This window comes from Epinephelus lanceolatus, chromosome 3, assembly GCF_041903045.1.
Source record: "Epinephelus lanceolatus isolate andai-2023 chromosome 3, ASM4190304v1, whole genome shotgun sequence".
NCBI classification, from domain to species: Eukaryota; Metazoa; Chordata; class Actinopteri; order Perciformes; family Serranidae; genus Epinephelus; species Epinephelus lanceolatus.
The window spans coordinates 44,389,099-44,410,251 of record NC_135736.1 but is presented as its reverse complement, the minus strand read 5'-3'; the positions used below and the strand labels follow the sequence as shown (position 1 = coordinate 44,410,251).

At 43.1% G+C, this 21,153-nt stretch overlaps 1 protein-coding gene across 44 annotated transcripts in view; it reads left to right on the top strand.

Moving 5' to 3' along the window:
- Positions 1-19,866, top strand: part of cacna1ab (calcium channel, voltage-dependent, P/Q type, alpha 1A subunit, b) — a 201,562-nt gene extending 181,696 nt beyond the window's left edge. For 8 of the 44 annotated variants that reach the window (XM_078166409.1, XM_078166408.1, XM_033623498.2 and 5 more), the window contains exons 44-49: positions 733-846; positions 5,575-5,592; positions 6,129-6,164; positions 14,043-14,244; positions 17,509-17,747; positions 18,508-19,866. In XM_078166409.1, coding sequence (XP_078022535.1) covers positions 733-846; positions 5,575-5,592; positions 6,129-6,164; positions 14,043-14,244; positions 17,509-17,747; positions 18,508-19,236 — 1,338 coding nt within the window. In that variant the 3' untranslated portion in view covers positions 19,237-19,866. The remainder of the gene's footprint in view (positions 1-732; positions 847-5,574; positions 5,593-6,128; positions 6,165-14,042; positions 14,245-17,508; positions 17,748-18,507) is intronic. The other 36 variants (XM_033623514.2, XM_033623513.2, XM_033623503.2 and 33 more) reach the window with 17 other exon arrangements.
- Positions 19,867-21,153: the final 1,287 nt, after the last annotated feature.

The following is a 21,153-nucleotide window of genomic DNA, read 5'->3' as shown; positions in this document are numbered from 1 at the left end:
CTTTTAGAGTGAAGATTTTGAGGAACTGTTTTCAGTGTTAATGTGTAGACAGGTAAAACAAATTTTGTGGCTTGTGACGGCAGAATGTGTGCTGACATCTTCTTTGTGAGGCATTACAAATGAAGTAACATTTCGGGCAATGGCGGACATGACCAAAATAGTGCTGGCTAACCTTGCTAACTCTTTACATGTTTAAACACAGATGTAAATTGCAGCCAGATAGCCTTCCAATTTTTGTGTTTTTTTTTTTTTTTCAGGTGTCTGTTCGACTAACATGATCTTCTTTGAATGACTGCCCAACGTGGCTTCAGGGTTAGCGTTATACCATTGCCTGTTGGTTTAGCAGCGCTTCATTTGTCTTTTTGGTTTTCATTTGGACAGAGATTTTTTTTAAAACAGTGCCTACAGTTTATTTATTTATTTATTTATTTATTTATTTTAAAAGCGAAGGAGAAAAAAGGCCCTGTTTTCAAAATACCTGTGTACACATGGAACAGGCCACAAGTTGCAACAGTTAACTTATGCAACAACATGTTGCATAAATGATAGAATTTAAGTATTTTATTCCTGAAGCTGAAAACAAAGGAAGAAACAAAGATCATAGAATTTGCTTCTTGACCCTCCCATCTCAGTTAGCACCTCCCGCGTTTATTCGATGCCACCCACCTCCCCCTGTCAGAGTCCCCTCCCTCAGCAGACAGTGGTCACGCCCCCTCTCGTTGTGTTTTACAGACGGTAGAGATGAGGGAGATGGGGCGGGACGGGTACTCCGACACTGAGCCCTATCACCTAATGGATGGGCATGGGCGGACCCTCTCCATGCCCCGCCTCTCGGCAGACAACCAAGTGAGCACCTTCATCCCACCATCACCACCACCACCATCGTCATTATCATTCCTCATTAATATACCTGTTAGCAGTGAGGACAGCTGAAGTGAATTTAAGAAGTCTCAACTTGCATCCTAAACAGAGAAGAGAACTGAGTCTGTCATGACCCAAACCCCTCTTTATTAAAATACCAAACAAATATATACAGATATGTTTAAAATAAAAAGACATATGATCTGTTGATTTGTTTTGGTATTTTTTGTCTTCACATTTCTGAAGGAAAAAAAAGAACTAATTTGATATCTTTAATAAAATAACTTCAACAAAGTACTTTTAATTGTTATTTTATTTTTTATCATGGCTCAAGTTCTCTGCATGGGAAACATAGTTCACTTCCTACAAAATGTTTTGCTAGGATGCAAAGAAGCAGTGAGACTTTCGTAAATTCACCTCCCTCTGTCTGGCCTTCTCCTTCCTCCCTTCCTGCCACCATCCCTTCACCTCCCTCACTCTTAAGCCTCCACTCATCCAGCAGCCGACCCACCACAGAGCTCCTCTCTGGGCAGTACAGCCAAGTTGCATATTAACATCAGAGCAGCAAGCAAAAGGGGTCGGAGGGCTGGATAAGTGGTCTAGATATGTATACAAATATATATCTAGAATACCTATATTATAGAGTATATTGTCACCTCTAACCGTATCCTGTTCCCTAATCCATTTCCATTATATCCTTGGTGTGTCTGTCCTGTGTAAACTGTGGCCAGAGTTAGTGTCTCACTTAAGAAAAGAAAATGAGAAAGTACTCATTTACTGTGATGAGTTCTAATCATTTAAGGCCAATACAACCACATGTTGGCCAAAGGCACAGAAGCAGTAGGTTGCCAATTCTTTACCGGCACATTGATCTCAGTGGGGGCAACTGCATCATTGGTTTCATCACACTGACACTTTTTTGACTTCTTGGATGTGTGAGAGACAGAGGGGTGTGGTAGAAGCTACTATAGATGATCTTATGCTGAGATACCAGTTTATTAACTACAAAACTATTTAGTAAGAGCAAAGAAAATTTAAGCTACATGTATTGTGCAAGTTAGGTTGAGCTCAGGCCCAGAAAGATCGGTGCAAACCAAATTTTAAGTGTTTAATCCTGATTATTTGCACACCAGGGGTGTAAACATAAACAGTGTAAGCAGTGTGGTTGCATGGGGTGAGGTGGGCCTTGTAACAAAGTGTTGGGTGGAAATCGGGCCCTTGTGAGCGATTCAGATCGCCACCTTGGAAATATGCTAGTGTTCAAAGAACTCATGTCGACTCAAAAGTACATCCATTTTTAACACATTTTCACTCCGACTGAGTCACATATCCATGCTTGGTCACGGACTTTCCACGTCCAGATACAATGTTCAAGGTACCCTGGGTGCGTTGACGTTCTAGGACGCCTTGTCAAGTTCTGCCTGTTAAATGCATTGTCTTCTTTCAAAATACACTTCGTTTTCACAGGAAATTTACATACAGTCTCTTTCACAATAAACGCACTACGTCGGTACAAAACAACAAAAACACGTGGCTGGGTTTAGGAAACAAGAACAGGGTTTGACTTTATTATCTTACGGGACACAAACACCGCTCTCCCGGGTGAAAGTCAGTGTTTTTTGGATTCATCCAACACACCTCCTGCCCCACTCAGATTTTCGTCACCTTAAATTTCATTCTTTGTCCCACCTCATTTTCCCCAATGCCGCCAAGCACAGTTAAACTATAACAGCATTTGGCCACATATCATGCCACACAGGACAGGACAGCTTTGTTTGTCCGTGTCTGATGCTGGAAGTCACTGCCCAAATGCTAAATTTTCAACAACTTAACGTAGCATCATTCGCATCATTCGCATCTCCCAGTGCGAATTTGCATCTATACGCATCTTTGCATTGACTTTATATGTAATGTTCGCTCTACGTATGGTGTGAACACGCCATCAGACTGCAAGGGGGCTCTTAATGACAATAACTGGTTAACTTTACCGGGAAGTATCCATATATGGTTATTAGGGTGATGGCTGTGTTATGGCTCTGAACTCATTTATCCAAATAAAAATCTGGTGGGTGATACAGGGACATAGCCTGTCCACCGCCCACCTCTCACATCCTATGGGCAAATTGTTCCAAAAACGTGCTCTACATGCTGCTGCACATTGATTACTGCTCAGCTTTTTGTGCTTTGTCTATATATTTGTCAGTAATTACATTTTTACAATAGAACGACAGTACGTTTGTAAGTGAAATTTATATTAATGATGCACAGAAAATATTTTCCATTTGGATTTTACCATGAAGCCTCTGGCTGCAGTTGCACACACACTCACACACCCATCCCATACATGTCACTGCATCCAGTCATGTTGCTCTCACTCTGGTATGTTGGTTACCCCATAGAGTGTTTCTGTATGAGCATTTAGAGGATAAACAGAGGTGTGTGAAGAAAGTACAGAAAGTGTCAGTAACATCTCCACTCATTCTTAGTGTTTTAAGTTTCTAGTTGATAAGATGGGAAGAGAGTATTTCGATAAGAGTGTAAATTTTTCCTTTGTTAGTGAGGACAGTTGTGTACAGATTAGTAAATATTAGGGTGTTACTTAGTCTTACTTTCACTTACCTCATCTTACTTAGTCTTTCTTGTTACTCCTATAAACAATCTCAAATATACTGCAAATAAAAAAAGGTCACAGTTCCTACCCAGTTCATATAATGCAGATGTAAACACTCATTGTTTCATTTCAAATCCAGTTAAATGGAGTATAGAGCACAGACTGTATAAAAGAAGTGAACATAGCCACCAAGATGTTACTCATTGGTTTGTGGACCAGTGTTTTGAAGCCTCGAGTTTTGCATTTTGGCCATGGCCATCTTGTTTTTTGTTTGTTTTGTTTTGTTTTCAGCCAAAAGTGACCATTATTGGACAATAGGGTGGATCTGGTCGAAAAGGAGAGGTAGATCTGACTCTGTCGGCTAGCACTAGTGCTTGCTAGATAGCTTGGTTAGCAAAGTGCAATACGAGCAATCCGTAACTCATGTTTACCATAATATAGACTGGGTTGCTTTGGCTAGAGAAAAACAGGCTCAAAACAAAATGTACATAGCCCACTGGAAAAAATGAACAGCCGACTCTTTTCAGTACAACTGAACGCTGAACAAGAGGTATAAGACCTTCAACATGGTGAACAAAATCTGTGCGCAAGCACATGGGCGGCAGCTACTTCATACTCCTACCGCCATGTTGGAAACCACTTCCCTTCAACCACCATTGTTATGACTGAAGGTGCCGAGTTATTGCAGTGCAGTGTGAAAGCAGCTCAGGACGAAAAGAGGGAAACACCCAAACAAGTTCACGGTAATTTAAATGTACACAGTGCCATGGATACTCATTGTTACGCTTCTGTCCCGATTAATAAGTCGTCGTGCAACCTGGTCTCATTCTGAAGTCATCGAATACTGGCACTAGGGCAGTGACTTCCGCGTTAGACACCACTGAAAGAAGCCGTTCTTTAACATTGGCATGACACACAGCTGGGCGCCATCAGTGTGTAATGGTGCCCAACAATGATACGGGGAAGAGCAACCAGACAACAATGTCAGTTAAGAGGGCGAAATGTCTGAGTAGGGCGGCCAGGAGGGGCAGTGGATGGGTCCAACAATTACTGACTTTCACCCAGGAGGCCGGTGTTTGCTTCCCACATGATTTCAAGCCAAACCCTGTTCTGTCTTTGTAAACCTAACCACATGCCTTTGTTGCCTAAACCCAGCCATGTGCCTGTGTTGGCTAAATGTAACCACATGCGTTTGTTGTTAGGGTTAGGGTTAAAGAAAAAAAATGTGAGTTTGTGGTATTTTACTGACATAGTGTGTTTATTTTGAAAGAGACTGTATGCAATCTGTACATCTCCTGTGAAAGCAGAAGTGTATTTTGAAAAGACACAATGCATATAGGCTAAAGTTGACATGGCGTCCCAGAATGTCAACAACACACGCAAACAGGTTACCTTGCGCGTCATATGTCAACATGGAAAGTCCACAACCAAGCGGCGATATGTGGCGAGGTCGCAGTGAGAATGTGTTGCGCGATGGTAGTGACTTGTCAACCACAAGGTAGCCATGACATAAAACATACCCTGCTTTATTGTATTGAGACCATAATTTACAAAATTAACATCATGGTGTACTGAAGACGACTTGAAACTAACAATTGAGACCATAAACCTGTTTGGAAAATGTTTAGTGAGGTAATAAATCAAGTAGGAAGTAGAGTCATTTTCTCACAGACTTGTATACAGTCAGACTTCTTTATGCTACCTGTGGAGTCGCCTCCTGCTGGCCAATAGAAAGGATGCAGGTATGAGGCACTTGCATTGGCTTCACTTTTCAGACCGCTTCTTTTATACAGTCGTACTCCACGCTCATTACAACAAACACAACCCGACCCAGGTTTGCTGCCTGGTTATTCCTCTGGTAACAGTCCGGAAACATACGGTGAAAATATTACAATTACAAAAAGTCATATAATTAGACACTTCTTTAAAATAATTAAATGTATTAACAAAATGAGATGGAAGCACAACATCAACAAAGGAAGACTGCTGTGGGATAAATGTCCTACATGTGTGTGTGTGTCTGTGTGTGTTGTGTATACAGTATATATGTGTGTGTCTGTACACTGTTACTTACTGCCTTCTAACACTGCTCTGCCTTACAGAGAGCTCATGCTGTTTCGGTAAGTGTGTGTGTGAGTGTGTGTGGATCGACATGTATCTTATATTGTCCTCTGTCCTCTTTCGCTCACTGGCCACCTTGCTCTTATGTGTGTGCACTGGCCTTTTTTTTAAATTAACCGGGTTCTCTCTGTCTCTTTCTCCTCTCTCTGTCCCCCCTTTTCACTTTAATTTGTATACTTTTCTTAATTTTCACCTCTGTACTGTCTTTTTCATCCTTCCCTTCATCTTCTCCTTCCATTTTTACATGTCCTACATCCCTCTCCTTCTATTTCTCTCTCCGTTCCCCTTCCAAAACATATTTATCCCCTCAAAATAATCTCCTTATCCCTCTTCTCCTCCTCACATCTCTGCCACTGTTTCTCTTTTTTTCCATCCATTTATTCATTTCTGTCTTTCTGCCTCTATTCTTTCGGTCCTGGCGGCTATGCTATGTCGGGCCTATGCTCTGTGCGCGTGTGTGCGTGCGTGTGTGTGTGTGTGTGTGTGCTACACTGCTCTGCTCTACGTATCATCTCTGTGTTTGCCTGCTCTGCAGCGGAGGAGACACAGGCCTCGCGGAAATAACCTCAGTGTATGTACCTCTCTATCTATCGCTCTCTCTCTTCCTCCCTTCCCTCTTGATTCTCTCTGTCAGTCATTTTTCAAACTGGATCTGCACCAAAATGTAGTTTTGGCCTACAGGAGGCGCCGTATGGGTGGGTGTGAATATCAGTAAGGGTGATGATAGTTGGGCGGGTCAGGTGCTGTCACAGTTTATTCAGTACCACATACAATAAGGGCAGCTTAAAGTTACAATTTTTAATACTCTTTTTGCTCTACTCTTCTTTCATCAATAGCCATTCAGTTTATTTGAATTGTGTAATTGCCAAGAGAAAAGTCTTGAGGCTGAAATTTTGGGGAGATCAAGTGGATTGATGGGTTTGGTGAGCAATTTCCTCACCGGTCAGTTAGGCTTTAATTTTTATGATGTGCACACACTTGCAAGGTCTGTATCAGCTCAGGTTTTGTAAACAGTTTCTCTCTGTATTCTCAGTCGTGCCTCTTTTCCTGTGCACATTCACAACACTCAGAAACAGTACTGGACGTATCGTTAAACCATAGACTGTACGAAAGAAGATGATGTCACCCATTGGTTTGTGGACTTTCATTTTGAAGCCTCGATTATGGCATTTTGGCCATCACCATCTTGGCACTTTGGAGCCAGAAGTCATATTTGGGCGAAAGGGAAGCTCTGTGGTAGTGACTTGTCAATCATAAGTGAGCCACACTCTAAAGCCTACCCTGCTTTATTGTCTATTTAACACTAAACCAACCAACCAGTGTTACAAAATGAACATCATGCTGTATTGTAAAAAAGTACTGAGAACCTGAGACTATAAACTCTTTAGGAAAGTTTTTACTGAGGTTATAAATCTGTCTTACACCTGGCGCAAAGCAGCGCACAGCACTCTCTCATCATTGCTAGTTTCAGACCGACATAGTCATCATTATCACAGCCAGTGTACATGCTGTGTAGTAAGAGCACTTGTACCCTTCTGTGCACCCATGGGAGTGTAGGTCTTAAGATGAGGCGTGGTCACGTGCATTATTGGTGGAATGCAATTTTGAGGCAGCAGAAAGCAATTGCACCATTGACCAGCAAAAATATGGTCTTAAGTCATAATGGCACAGTATTTTCCTGTCATTATTCAGATAGAAAGATGCACCGACATAGGCGTGTTCGTGATGCAAGTACACTCTTTTTGTTACCCACACAGGGACGTGCTGATGGGTTGCAGGTGGGTGGAATGATACATACTGTATTAATGAGGAAAATATTGACTTAATTTTCTAAAATGTGAACATAGCAGAGATCAGAGCAGAGCTGCTGTCTGACACCTCATTACGAGAGACGCTGTGCCCATTTATGCACAAGGAGCAGCATAACTTCATACATTACAGTATTTCCACATGGAATTTGCTGCAGTGACATTACATCTCTTACTGAATGACTCTGAGCAGAAAACTGCTAGCTTCCCCAATCTGTCAAATAGCAGCGCACCAAGTGCAGGCGCAACTTGTTTTTAAAGGGAAAGGGAGATTAAACTAAGTGGTTGAATTCATGTTACGCCCAAAACATACCTATGATTCATTCAGGGGTTAAATACAACCCCTCTGACCATAGCATCTTACTTTGCGCCCAGATTATGCTCCGTTTAACTAGCAAAAGTGGATTTGGACACGACCTAAATGCATTTGCGCCATGCACTTTAGACCATAGGTGGATGTTTCAAACAGGGCGTATTGACTTCTTTACAATCTGACTTCTTTGTCCAACCATTGGAGCTGCCCCCTGCTGGCCATTAGAAAGAATGCAGGTATAAGGTACTTACGCTTCACTTTTCAGCCCGGAAGCTAAATCCACTTCTTTCATATGGTCTATGAGTGAAACACACACAGCACCTGAGACAATACGAGCACACTCAATTCTTTCCTGCGAGCGTATCTGCAGCACTGAACACTACACAGTCAGTATGTGTACAGTCTTGTTAGCACCAAATACTGGAGGGAGTAAATGAGCCATCTCTCAAATTTTGGATGGTGCCTTGTCACAATTATTGCAGGAGACAAATGTTCATATTTTATATGTTCTTTCTTTGTCTCTCGGATCAAATATTTGCATAATATTTTATGGTTTGCGTAGCCTGTTTTGACAGTCATGAAACAGCTCGGGAGTCAATTTCCTATTTTCTGCATCTAAAAAGAGACACCATCTGTGTTGATGCAGTGAACCCCACCCACCTGGTGCTCCAAGCTCTTTAAATCAACTGTGGCCTAATTGTCACTGTTCAGATCTACTTTGATCACCTCTCCCCTTTTCTATCTATCCTGTCAGCTTTTCTTTGAGCTGTCCCCGTCTCTCTTTCTTCCTCTCTGTCCCGTGTCTGCTCGTGTTGAGGTCGCTCTGCTCTCCATTGTTTGTTCTCTGTGATGAGTTTCACTGGAGTTTTGCTTGTATGCAGCGTGTGCGTGTGTGTTCCTCTGTGTGTGTTACATGTGCGTTGCAGTCTGTCGCATTGCTGCAGAACGGGTCAACAGTGTATGACGAACGCATGGACTGGCCTGATGTGCGACTGTTGGCCTGTATGGGGGATTGGCAGCGTGCCGGCATGTCATTAGTCGTGCATGATGTGGCAGAGCTGAGTCTCGCCGTGGATGTGAAGGAGAGGAAGTGATGTACCAACAAGGGAAAGTGTTGCTGAAGCCAAAGGCTGTTATTTAGTGAGACAGAGTGGCTGTGTCGGCACTTCTATCTGTCTTAGGTTGGATGACTTCATTGTTCGTAATTCTTCAGCACAGAATTTCTTACAACCAGGGGTGTTTTGTAAAAATTAATTCAGTTTATTTAGACACACAAGTTACCAGAATCGTAATGTTACAGTGATGTTTAGGAATGTCTTTTTTTTTTTTTTTTTAGTCTTTTATGTGTTTAATGTAAAACTAATCCCTAAATAAGATAAACATACATCGAAACAGCAGCTATTTGTCTGGAAAAATACTGCGAAGAGACACAGCTGTGTGCCTAACAGTAGTAATTTAACTTCCTTCTTCCTTCCTTTTTTTAAACAATTTAAATGGTTTAAATGATCTGTTTTTGCTTTTTAACTTGTGTTCAGTTCTTCAGTTACTGATGCATTTTGAATTTCTTGCATAAAAGGTGCTTTATAATTAAGTTTAGTTCAAATAAATGTAATTAATGGACTGAAATGCAATATGGAAGTCACACAGCAGACTGAAAATGTCATGACAGCACTGACAATCAGGTAGTGTGACGGCGTATTAGGGCCATTGTAAGTGAAAAAAGCAAGTTAAAAAAAGGAGCTGGGGAAGGGCGGTAACAGTCCAATAAAAAAACAAACTCTAAAAAAAATAAATAAATTAAGTAAATTTACAAGAAAAGACTCAGAAATTTACAATTAAAAACGCAAATATACTCTGAGATTAAAAAGTCGTAAATTTGGGGGGGAAAAAACTCAGAAAATTGTCTGAGATTACAGTCACATATTAACAAAAAAAACAACATGTCTAACCCAAAACACATAATAAAGCTGTATTGGAGTAATGTCACGTCGCCGTTACAAGATCTCTAGTTAATAGATGTACTAGATGAAAATGGCTACTCACTGCACAGATTTGCATATATTAGTACAATAATGTTAAAATAATAAACAGGTGCTATTATGACAAATGTATTTATTAATTTATTTATTGATTGATTTATTAAATATTGGAGTTTGCTCGAGTCTAGTCTTCACCTTGTTTGTTCGCCTGAGAATTATCATACAATGTGCATTAATTTATGACTTAAGATACGCAAAATATTTGTGAACTGAGGAACATCATGTAAGACTCATGCAAAGCTAACTGTAACGGGTAAATTTAGGGATGCACGATAATATCAGCACGTCATTGGTACCGGCTGATATTGGCTTAAAATGAACAAAATAGAGCAACATGCTTTTTCTTAATTTGCACATTGCATGCATCTGTCTGTTCTTCATCTCCCAGAGTGTTCAGGCAAAAGAGTTCCCAGGAGGCTCACACACCTATTAATAATTCTGGGAGGGTCACAAGGGAGGGAGGTTTACACACCCAAATATAAACACTAATAAATGTCTTACATAAATAAATAAAAACCTTGTTGATCTACAGTGTTGATGGCGATGGTCCCTTGACAAAAGAATAAAAATAAAAAATCTCTAAAAAATAAATTTTTAATTTTAATCTTTTTACCTACAATGGCCCTAATATGCTGTCTTAAAGAAGTCAATGATTGCTTTGACAAGATAATGTGCTGTGAAACGTTACTGCATCTCTATAGCTGTGTGTGTGTGTGTGTGTGTGTGTGTGTGTTTACGTATTAAGTGTATGCACATGTGTGGCACTGTGCTGCCGGCTACCCAGAGGGCGTGCATGGCTTGTGTAAGGCTGCTCGGAGAGTGTACAGACCGCTGTCTGTGTGTGGCGCAGCTCCTCTCAGGACGGTGGTTGAATCCTCTCGTGTTCGTCTGAGTCTTTGTCCGGCCTGCTGCTTGCAGACTGACGTGTGCTTTATCATCAGGGTGATGTGAGGCTTTCTAAGGGGTTCAGAGTGTCAGCAGGGTCCAGTCCTGGTCACACGAGTCTAATCATGAACCCAGCAGGAAAATCAAGACTGGTTCTAGAATACATTTATTGCCATGTCATCTCTGAAGTGTCATGATGCAAAAATATGGCCACAAGTGGGTTAAAGATTAATGTTTTGAGCAAGTGCATTATTTTAGTGCATTAGATTTCTATACATACACACATGCAGCAATAGGCAGGTTCAAGTAGATTTCTCCTCTGTAGAACAGGAAGCTACTTTTTAAGGCCATCAGTGAAACAAATGAATGTAGGCCAGCAGCACTAAGATCACCATCATGATCCTAACTTTGAGTTAACAGATATGATTTTAACATGCAACCCTTGTGTTAAAATCATTTTGAAATACAGCAATCAGTCCTGTAGGATTTTTCTGTTGGGTTCCTGCAGAGCATTTTGACCAGGCTCTACGGTTGTCGAATGTCAGTTTGCCTTCTTCATGTGGCTGCCATATTTGATTTATGTCACACTGTTGTACACTGTGTTGGGAAACAAAACCTGGATGAGAGGTAATGACCAAGACAAGCACTCTTTGGGCAAAAATATATATTCTCTAAATTTGGTATTTTTGTGATGAGCAGATTAAAGTTGAAATAACTACAAGTATCTAATGAATTCAAGTAGAAAATGGAGAACGATTATGTTAATGCATGAGTTTACATTACGCCAGATGTTTCCCTCCAAACCAGAGATTTAATTATTCTACTAATCAGCTATAAGAAGCAGTCCCTCCAGGATGTTGCAGTCGCAGCCATTAACCCAAATTCAGCCAGTCTCCATTTACTTTGTGGAACTTTGCAATTTTGTCCAATCACTGCAACTTTACCGCAAATTTGCAGTGTCTATGGCAGGACTAACTGTTAGCATCACAAAGCTAACGTTACCCAAAGTTTATTAACAGGTTTAACAGCACAGTCAAGCCGATTCGGTGTCTGTTTGAGATTTACGGCTCAGTGTCAGATGTTAACCACTGCTGGGGGGCTTCGGCCCATCCATCCGTTTTCAACCACTTATCTGAAGCCAGGTTGCAGGGGCAAAGCATTTCAGATGTCCCTCTCCCCAGTAACGTTTCCAGCTCCACCTGGAGGACCCCGAGGCATAATCCCTCCAGCATGTTCTGGGTCTGCCATAGGTGCCCAGGAGGCATCCTGATCAGATGCCCGAACCACCTCAACTGACCCCTTTTGATGCAAAGGAGCAGCGACTCTACTCCGAGCTCCCACAGGATGTCCGAGCTCCTCCCCCTATCTCTAAGGCTGAGCCCAGACACCCCACGGAGGAAACTCTTTTCTGCAGCTCTCATTCTTTGAGTCATTACCCAGAGCTCATGACCATAGGTGAGGTCTGGGACGTAGATGGACCAGTAAATCGAAAGCTTCGCCTTCCGGCTCAGCTCTCTCTTCACCACGTCAGTCCGGCACACCGCATCACCGTGGATGCCATGCCAAACCACTGATCCATCTCCATTCTACCCTCACTCATGACCAATACCCCGAGATACTTGAACTCCTTCGCTTGGGGGCAGTAACCTTCTCCCAAACCAGAGGGGGCAATCCACCGTTTTCCAGCAGAGAACCATGGCCTCAGACTTTGAGGTGCTGCAAACCACACCAGTGCATGCTGGAGGTCACGGTGTGGTGAACCAAAAAGAACCACATCATCGGCAAAAAAGCAGAGATATAATTCTGAGGTCCTCAAAACAAACCCCTTCCTCCCCTCAGATGCGCCTTGAGATCCTGTCCATGAATATCATGAACAGAATCAGAGCCAAGGGACAGCCCTGGCAGAGGCCAACACCCACTGAGAATGTGTTTGCAGACATAGCTCTCTTGGTTATGCAAGGACCGAATGAAGCTGCAAAATATGAAGAGTAGGGATGAGATTACATTGTGCTACGTAAGCTCATGTTAACCAGGCAGAGAGAGCAGGAGAAGAGCTGCTCTTGGAGACAGCATGGAACAGCAGTAACAGCTGATTGGCGGCAATCTGCTGTTGCTGCCCCCCACCCCACCGCCCATCACAAACAGACTGTGGGAAATATTGAATGCTCACAGTAATAAGCTCCGAATCAGTGATAGCATCACAACTATTTTTGCAATGATCACCTGCCCCCACAGTTTCATAGCAAATATAAACATTGCAGCTTGCATCGCAATTTTTCAGAAAAGCTGCTGTGACATTTCAGGCCACAACAACCCCAAAAACAGCCCACAAAATCCTGGAGGGACTGAACAAGCTTCTGTAATGTTGGTAATGCAGCAATGTGCTTATTCATTCAAGGTATTAAAATTTTGTCAGATGTCTAAGTTTATGTCATTTTGTGCATTAAAACCAGTATTAACCTGCTGGAGCTTAGACTGAGACCATTATTTTATTCTAATTTATTTATTTGAATGAAAAAATATCTTGTCACTCTTCCGACCAGCATCAAACACCTGATGTTTGCTGTCTAATATTGTACAAACTTTAAAAAGTGGAACAATAAAAGGCTTTCCAACCTGTCTATGATCTAAATGAAGTATGGCTGCCATTTGGAAAGTCCAGTAGGTGCATGTGAGGCATGGTTTCTATGGCCCTCCTTCATGCTTGCTCTCTGTCTCTCTGCCCCTTTTTCTTCTCTTCCTGTCAGTTCCTTGTTTTATCTTGTTTGTTCCATTCCTCCATGTTTTGGTGAAGAAGCATGGTATTACATGTGCTTGTCGAAGGCTTAGTAGTTTTAGGGATTCCAGGTGCTTTGGGTCAAGCTATTTGAATGCAAAGACAGTGAGCTGATACATGATTTAAGATGGGTCAAATTGTTTCAGATCAGATGGGTGCAGGTCGCCACACAGGACAGCACAAGCCAAACGTGTTCATATAATCAAAACAAAATGCAACCTGTGGAAACCTGATCTGTCCTTGTGTGGCTAACCACCACCCACCTAACTCACCTTGGTTCTGCTGTTTGACCCAAGTCAGATATTTTCATTCAGTATACACAAAGGAATGCACAATCTGACAGACATTCAACCACACGCAGCTCTGCAGTAGTGTCGTACACTCATTAAAGGTCAGCAAAGTGAGTGTTGAGAGTGTCGTCCTTCTCACTGCCGAGGATGGACTCCACCAGTCATGATGCATTAAATCTCACTTATCTTCCTCTCCTCTCTTTCTTTCTCTTCCTCCCGCTATTTTTACCTCTTTTCTCCTCATCTTGTCACATCCTCTCCTACCCTATGTTCTCCCTATTTCTCTGTCCCTCTGCCTTCCGGTATCTCCGTCTCTGCTCTCTCCTTCATTCTCACAGACCATCACCGACACCAGTCCGATGCGACGCTCCACCTCCAGCCTGGTCCACGGGCGTACGGGCCGAGGCGTGAGGCTGGACGACTACTCCCTAGAGAGGGTGGTGTCTGAGGAGGGGAGACACGGAGGAGGACGCAGACACAGGGACAGGAGTCACCGGGCCTCGCAGCGCTCCCTGACCAGATACACCGACGCTGACACGGGTGAGTCACTCATAGTGGACATCTACAGTATATACTACGCTTAATGTCTACATTACATCTGGCAAGCATCTGCACATCTAAAGCTTTACAGTAGAGAAGTCATGAATCTCCAAGAGCAGCAGTCTCTGTTGGGGTAGCTCTTAAACAGATATTTAGTGTGGCTGAATGGTAACGTCCTCTCTGTTAATTCAACGATTGGGAACATAGTAAAATCTGAACAGCTACAGTGTTGTATAGATTCCTAGTAGGGTCAAAGTTTCCACTTGTTCAACACTTTAAAGGAATACTTCCCCCCAAAAATGACCATTTGCGTATCAATTACTCATCTCATGTTACGTTGAATTTGTGAAGAAAATCTTGGGGTTTTTTGTGCCTCCGTGGTGAACTAAGAATCCAAAAAATAAAAATAAAATCTTGATGAATTGAAGCCATAGGGGTCCACGCTTTACAACAGCAAAGCTAACATCCATTTACAAACTTTCATACAACTCATACAGCATAATCCAAGTTTCATTTATCCAGTTGTATGCTCAGTACTTCTTAACTGAGCTCAAAGTGAAACTTATCTATTCTCTCTTCAAAGCCAGACTTCATTGACAAAAACAATAATTTTACATCACCGAACATAAGAACTGCTGGTCCACCGCTGCAGTGATCATTTAGTTTGTGTGTTGAGTGATTTTGGTGAATCCAAACCAACGGTTTAAAACACCAAAGTCACACAAAAACTCAAGGCAACGGTACACCAGCAGCTCCCATGTTCAGCAAGGTAAAAATACTGTTTTTGTCAATGGAGTCGTTTCACTTTGAATTCAATTCCCCGTCAGAGAGGGCTGTCTGTTTAGGAAGTACTGAGCATACAGCTAGATAAATGGGACTTTGATTGTACTACATGAGTTGTGTAAGAATTTGTAAATGGATGTCTTGATATAGTTTTGCTGTTGTTAAATGTGGTCGCCTATGACTTCAGTTCATCAAGAATTTTTCTCAGTTTTTGGAGTCTTTGTTTAATGGAGGCAAGCGAGAAAAAGCTTTCTTTCCAAATTCAACGTAAGACAGGATGAGTACCCGATATACAAAGGGTCATTTGGGGGATGAAGTATTCCTTTAATCTATAACACAATGTCTTAAAAGTCAATCGAGGAATCACTGTTAGCGTGCTAGCTGTGCACATATATCTACTGCTAATGCTAAAGAAACTATACTAGCCTGAGAGCAGTGGTAGCACTTTAAAATGCTGGCACTTCAATGTCAGATGCTATATAGTATAGTAAAGCATACTTAGGATGGCTAGTTTTCTCAAACACTAAGAACATGCACATTCACATGCTAAACTTTAGCATATTAACAAGATTACCGCACATATGTTAACAGGCTCAAATACTGTTTGGGCTAAGCAAGATAAGAAGAGATAAACTGAGTGAGAAATGTCCTAAAATGGACACCATACAAACGTTAAACAACGTGGCCTTTCCTTAGATACTTAAGTGTCAAGTATTGCTCCCTGCCAAAATGCATTTAGATACTTCACAGGGGCCGTAAATGTTACTTACTTAGTGTTTTAGAAACAAGGCACATTTCTGGGCAAGCCTTTTAGCTGGTTTGAGGAAGAATTGATCATTCTAACATTTTCCTATGAGCCCTGTTTGGTGGTGGTATTAGACATCTAGTGATGATGCAACATTGACATAGTTGCAGTACGCAGTGTTACTTCAGAGTCAAGGGCACCTCAGTGGCAGTTGTTGAGGCAATTAAGAGCAATCTGTGCATTTAGTGAGCTAAGAGAGCAGAGTTGTCATCATTGTCACTAAATTTTATGCAAGTCAAGTTACAAAGAAGCCCTTGAAAAGAACATTGCCCACTTCATCACTAATTGCGAGTGCAAATTGCACGCTTCAGCTGTAAAACGAATGCAACAAGGCTGGCACAGTTAAACTCTAAATCCTCTTTATAATTGGAGAGCTCTCCAATCTGATGGAGAGGACTCTCCTCTGCTTCCCGGAGCTGGTGCTAATGATGGTGTTTCAAATTAGTTTTCTTTACTCCATATTTCACTGCACATATGTAGTGGATTCCTGCGTGCATAGGCATTTCATTTTTTTTCTTTTATTTTCTGTTTAATGTACATTTCTTTAAAATCTGGTGCCAGATTTTGATCTTTTGTAGCGACAGTTCAGCCACAAATCAAGAATACATATGTGTCCTCTTACCTGTAGTGCTATTTATCAGCCTAGATGGTTTTGGTGTGAGTTGCTGAGTGTTGGAGATATCAGCCGTAGAGATGTCTGCCTTCCCTCCAGTATAGTGAAACGACATGGCACTCGAGTTGTGGTGGTCAAAGCGCTAAAATTACATTTGAAAAACTAAACAAAAATGTCTCTTTCCAGAAATCATGACCCAGCTACTCAAGATAATCCACAGATGTTGTTGTTTGCAGTTCCATGTAGGAACTATTTTCTTTCTACAAAACTACACCCACCAACCACAACACTGTAGAAGGAAGTGTGCTTCTACTCACAGACGAGAGGCTCATGCTTGATAGTCCTGCAACGATTAGTCGATCAATTGTTTCGTTGATCAGAAGAAAATAATCACCAACTATTTTAATAATTGATTAATTCTTTCAGTGAGCCCGGTTTCACTCCAAAGTCGTCAAAATCCAGTGCTTGGGCAGTGACTTGCAGCATCAGAAACCAACGAAAAAGGCGTCCTTTAACGGCTGCATGATACACGGCTGGTTGTTGTTATAGTTTAGGGGCGCCCAGCGGCATCAGGGGGAAATGCAGTGGGACAAGGACAAAAGTTAAAGCAGCGAGAGTCCGACTGGGGCAGCCGGGAGGGGTGGTTAATAGGTCCATGATTTCTGGAAAGAGACATTGCTGTTGAGTTGTTCAAACGTGGGTTTTTTTTGCACTTTGAGCACCACAAGCCAAGTCCTGTCTAGTTCCATTATATTGGAGAGAAGGCAGACATTTCTATGGCCGATATCTCCAACACTCAGTACCTCACACCAAAACGATCTAGATTGATAAATAGCACTACAGGTAAGAGCAAAAATTTGTATTTTTGCTTTTGGGGTGAACTGTCCCTTTAGGCTTGTTTGCGATTTCATTTAAAACACTTTTGACTTGCTTTTCCCACACTTTTATCCACTATATCCACTATTTGTGGATGATACTGTAATCTTAATTTCTAGCTCAAGTCCTGACAAAATAACGAGCAGCCTTGTTTTTGCAAATGTAAACTGAGACATCTCCTTGCTAGGCCTGGGCACAGACCTTAGCACCACCACGCAGTCGGGCGACCTTCCACCTAAGGAGCGCGAGCGGGACCGCGGCCGGACCAAGGACCGTCGTCACCACCATCACCACCATCACCATCACAGCTCCATGGACAAGGAGCGCTACGGCCCCGACAGGCACGACTACCCCCACAGGCATCCCCACGACCGCCACTGGTCCCGCTCACCCAGTGAGGGGCCTGATGGACGAGGACACAGACAGGTGGGCTCCAAAGACACCGAGATTAATGCCAAGATTGAGGACAGCTTCTCAAAACTGTCCGATGCTGTCACTCCTGTTCTGTCTCCTTAATTTCCATATATGTAGGTTACATTATATAAAGCTTTTTGCACAATACAGGTTGGATTTAAAAGCACTTACAGCCTTGAGGATGTTCTGTACTGTCAGTATGGATACTTCAGTGCTGATTGTACTTTACATCATGCCACATGACATTACATTAAACTCAATCTTGTAGTCACATTAAGCTTTCTTAGGTTTTATACTTTAGAGATACAAAATGAGCTGTTTATGTCGTACGGTAGATCAACATTTTTAAATCCCAGTATACCTGTTGCTAGGAGCTGAGCGCAGAGGTGAATTCTTTATTATTTATGAAGTGATCCTGCCATTTTTCCACCCACCACAACAGCTGTTCTTTAATCCAGTAAGAGTTCACACAAAGTCATACACCTACTTATGGATATCACTCTCTCTTTTTTGTGTTATGCTTTTTTCTTTATCACTGTTTCTCTCTCTGTCCATTTTTCTTCAATGTGATGTGTGGCTTCTTGGTGTCAATTTTTTGCCTCATCACTATGTTTTTGAATGATTTTCAATGGTGTTTATCTCCTATCTATCTATCTATCTATCTATCTATCTATCTATCTATCTATCTATCTACCACCACTCTGCTTTATTCTGGTCTCTGTTGTTGTTGTTGTGGTGCGTTTTGATTTTCCTTGTTTACATTTTGCTGTAGGGCAGTAGTTCGGTGAGCGGCAGCCCGGTCCCCTCCACCTCGGGGACCAGCACTCCGCGGAGAGGCCGTCGCCAGCTGCCCCAGACCCCTGCTGTCCCCCGTCCACATGTCACCTACTCCCCCGCTGTCCGCAAGCCCAGCTACGGCCCCCCAGGGCCGGGCCGACTGCGCTCGCCCTCTCCCCGACACTTCTCCCCACCAGACCATGACAGAGGCTACCACCACCGACCCCCGTCACGCCAAGCTTCTCCCCACCACGGGGGATCCTCGTCCCGGCACGGTTCACCGCGCTCCCCTAGGCACCAGTCCCCACGCTCACCCCTCCACGGCTCACCCAGGTCCCCTCACCGAGGCCGCTGGAGCGGGCCTCCGCCTGGGGACAGCCTGGAGGGAGACGGGCCTTTCTACGAGCGTGACTACGAGTATGAGCGACACCATGAGCCCCCTGCCTATGAGCAAAGCCTTTCCCATGGCAACCCACACCCACATGGGGGAAATCCTCACCCACACCCACGCTCACCTAGGACTGCCCGCCACGGGCCCCCTCCGCCCCCTCACCCGCATCCACGTAGGGTGCCCAATGGCTACCGCTCATCCTCACCTTCGCCACATCGGCGGGGGCCACCTGGGGTCCCCCCCCATCCACATCACCGCCCCCCCCATGTCCGAGGGCCCCGCAAGGGCCTGCACGAACCTTATAGTGAGACGGATGAGGATGACTGGTGCTAGCAACCACAGGGAGCGAGGGATAAGGGCAGGAGAGGAGAAGAAGAGCAGCCTCCAGTGCTCTGGCCTTGGATATGTAGACTTTTAACAAAGCAGAAGTGGTGAAAATGTTTTGTGGGGTTGGACGCCCTCCAAACCTTCCACCTTCACCCCTCGAACTCTAAATGAGAGGAAAGGGCAGAGGGGAGGGGGATGAAGGTGCTGCAAATCGCCTTTTACAGATTTCGTGTAAGACTCAAATCAGTGACAGAGCAGCACTTGGATAACATGAAAAAGAGACAGCCAAGACAACTAGGGCAAGGCCCGGGCACAGTTTACCTCTGCCTCTCTCAGTCTCAGAACTACACTTCCCAGAATTCTATGCTTGACCAGCAAGGCCAGGCTGCAGGAGGAAGAGAGAGTTGTGGGAACAAAAAAACAAGGGAGGAGCATGTAAAATTGCCAGGGATGATCGCAGTTTACAAGGCCTAAAAGCACTTCTCCCAGACTGTCGCGTGATTGGTTACATTTGGTCAGATGTGTCCTATCTGTCGCTGGCCAGTCTGCTGATGTAAAAGCCTGAAAATGAGCTGGAAGACAGAGTCCACTGCTTTGACTCTGCTCCTCGAACAGATATGTTAAAAGAAAAATAAATTAACAAAAAGCCAGGACCCCCTAACCCTTACATGCCAAGCTATGCCTCCAGAAAATCAAACTTGAACAATGAAGAACAAAATGAAACTTTACATGACAAACAATGAAAAGAAAAAAAAGGGAGAACAACCACTTTATCTTTAACCTTTTTCCTTTCCAAGGGACAGAACCAGGAAGCTCCGCCTATACTGCAAAAACCAGCCAATCACAGCGCTGGCTGATATTTGATGAGTTTTATCATCTCTGTTTACTGTTAAAGACTCACTTAATGCTGACGGAACTGGTGTGAAATCACTTCCTGTCTGGCGGTGGTGGTAGTGCAGGGGGGCAGGGCACGTGTGCACTCACTTCCTGTTCGAGTACGCTACGGGGGGGGCAGTGGGCTCAGATAACTTGAGAAGGGAGTCGGACACTTCGTCAAGCCCCCTCCTCCTCGGTTACTCGACCCAGCGCAAGGCGCAGGATGACCTGACAGGAAATGACATCACACAATTGAATGGGGCGGAGGAGAGGAAAGGAGGGATGGGGAAAAAGACTAATTTCTTCAGTATTTCTTCTATCAATTACTTCTCCTTCTTGTTCTTCTTCGGACATTGGAGCTTGGTTCTTCTGTTGCATTCGCTCAGCCTCCTTTGATCTTTTTCGGAGTCCAAAATTTGATGGAAACCTGCATGATTGATTAAATACATACTAGAGAGGAAATCTAACTGGTGTGGGTGGGACCTGGGGGCTTTATAGGAAACTTTGCATTTAGGTTTACAAAAGAAGTTCTCTTCTTTCAGACTCTCTCTTTCTCTCTCTTACATCTCAAATGTAATTTTTAGTTTTTACTCGAAACAGGTTTTGACAGTCGGCTGTTTTGTTTGTCTCTGCCGATGCGGTTCAAAAGCTACGTTTCTACAACCTGTTAAAAGACAGGAAACACTGCAGGATCACATTGACGTTCCCTGTTGTGCTTGAGAAACAAGAGGGAGAAAGAGTGGAGAGAAGCGGACTTCTACCACACTTGATTTATTATTGTTAATGATGATAGTCTTATGAATAATGATATCAATGTCAATGCAAAATGACGATGACAATGATGATAATACTGATGATTGATTGATTGATTGATTGATGGAACTGTTGCTGTAGATTTGTTGTCATGTTATTTGGAGTTTGAGTATGCTATGTCCATCTTGTTTACATCCGTTATGTTTTTATCCCCCCGTTCAATGACGTTTACCGGGTTCCTGATGCCTTCCTGCAACGTTTCGGGGCAATGATGGCTTGGGAACATTCACTTAG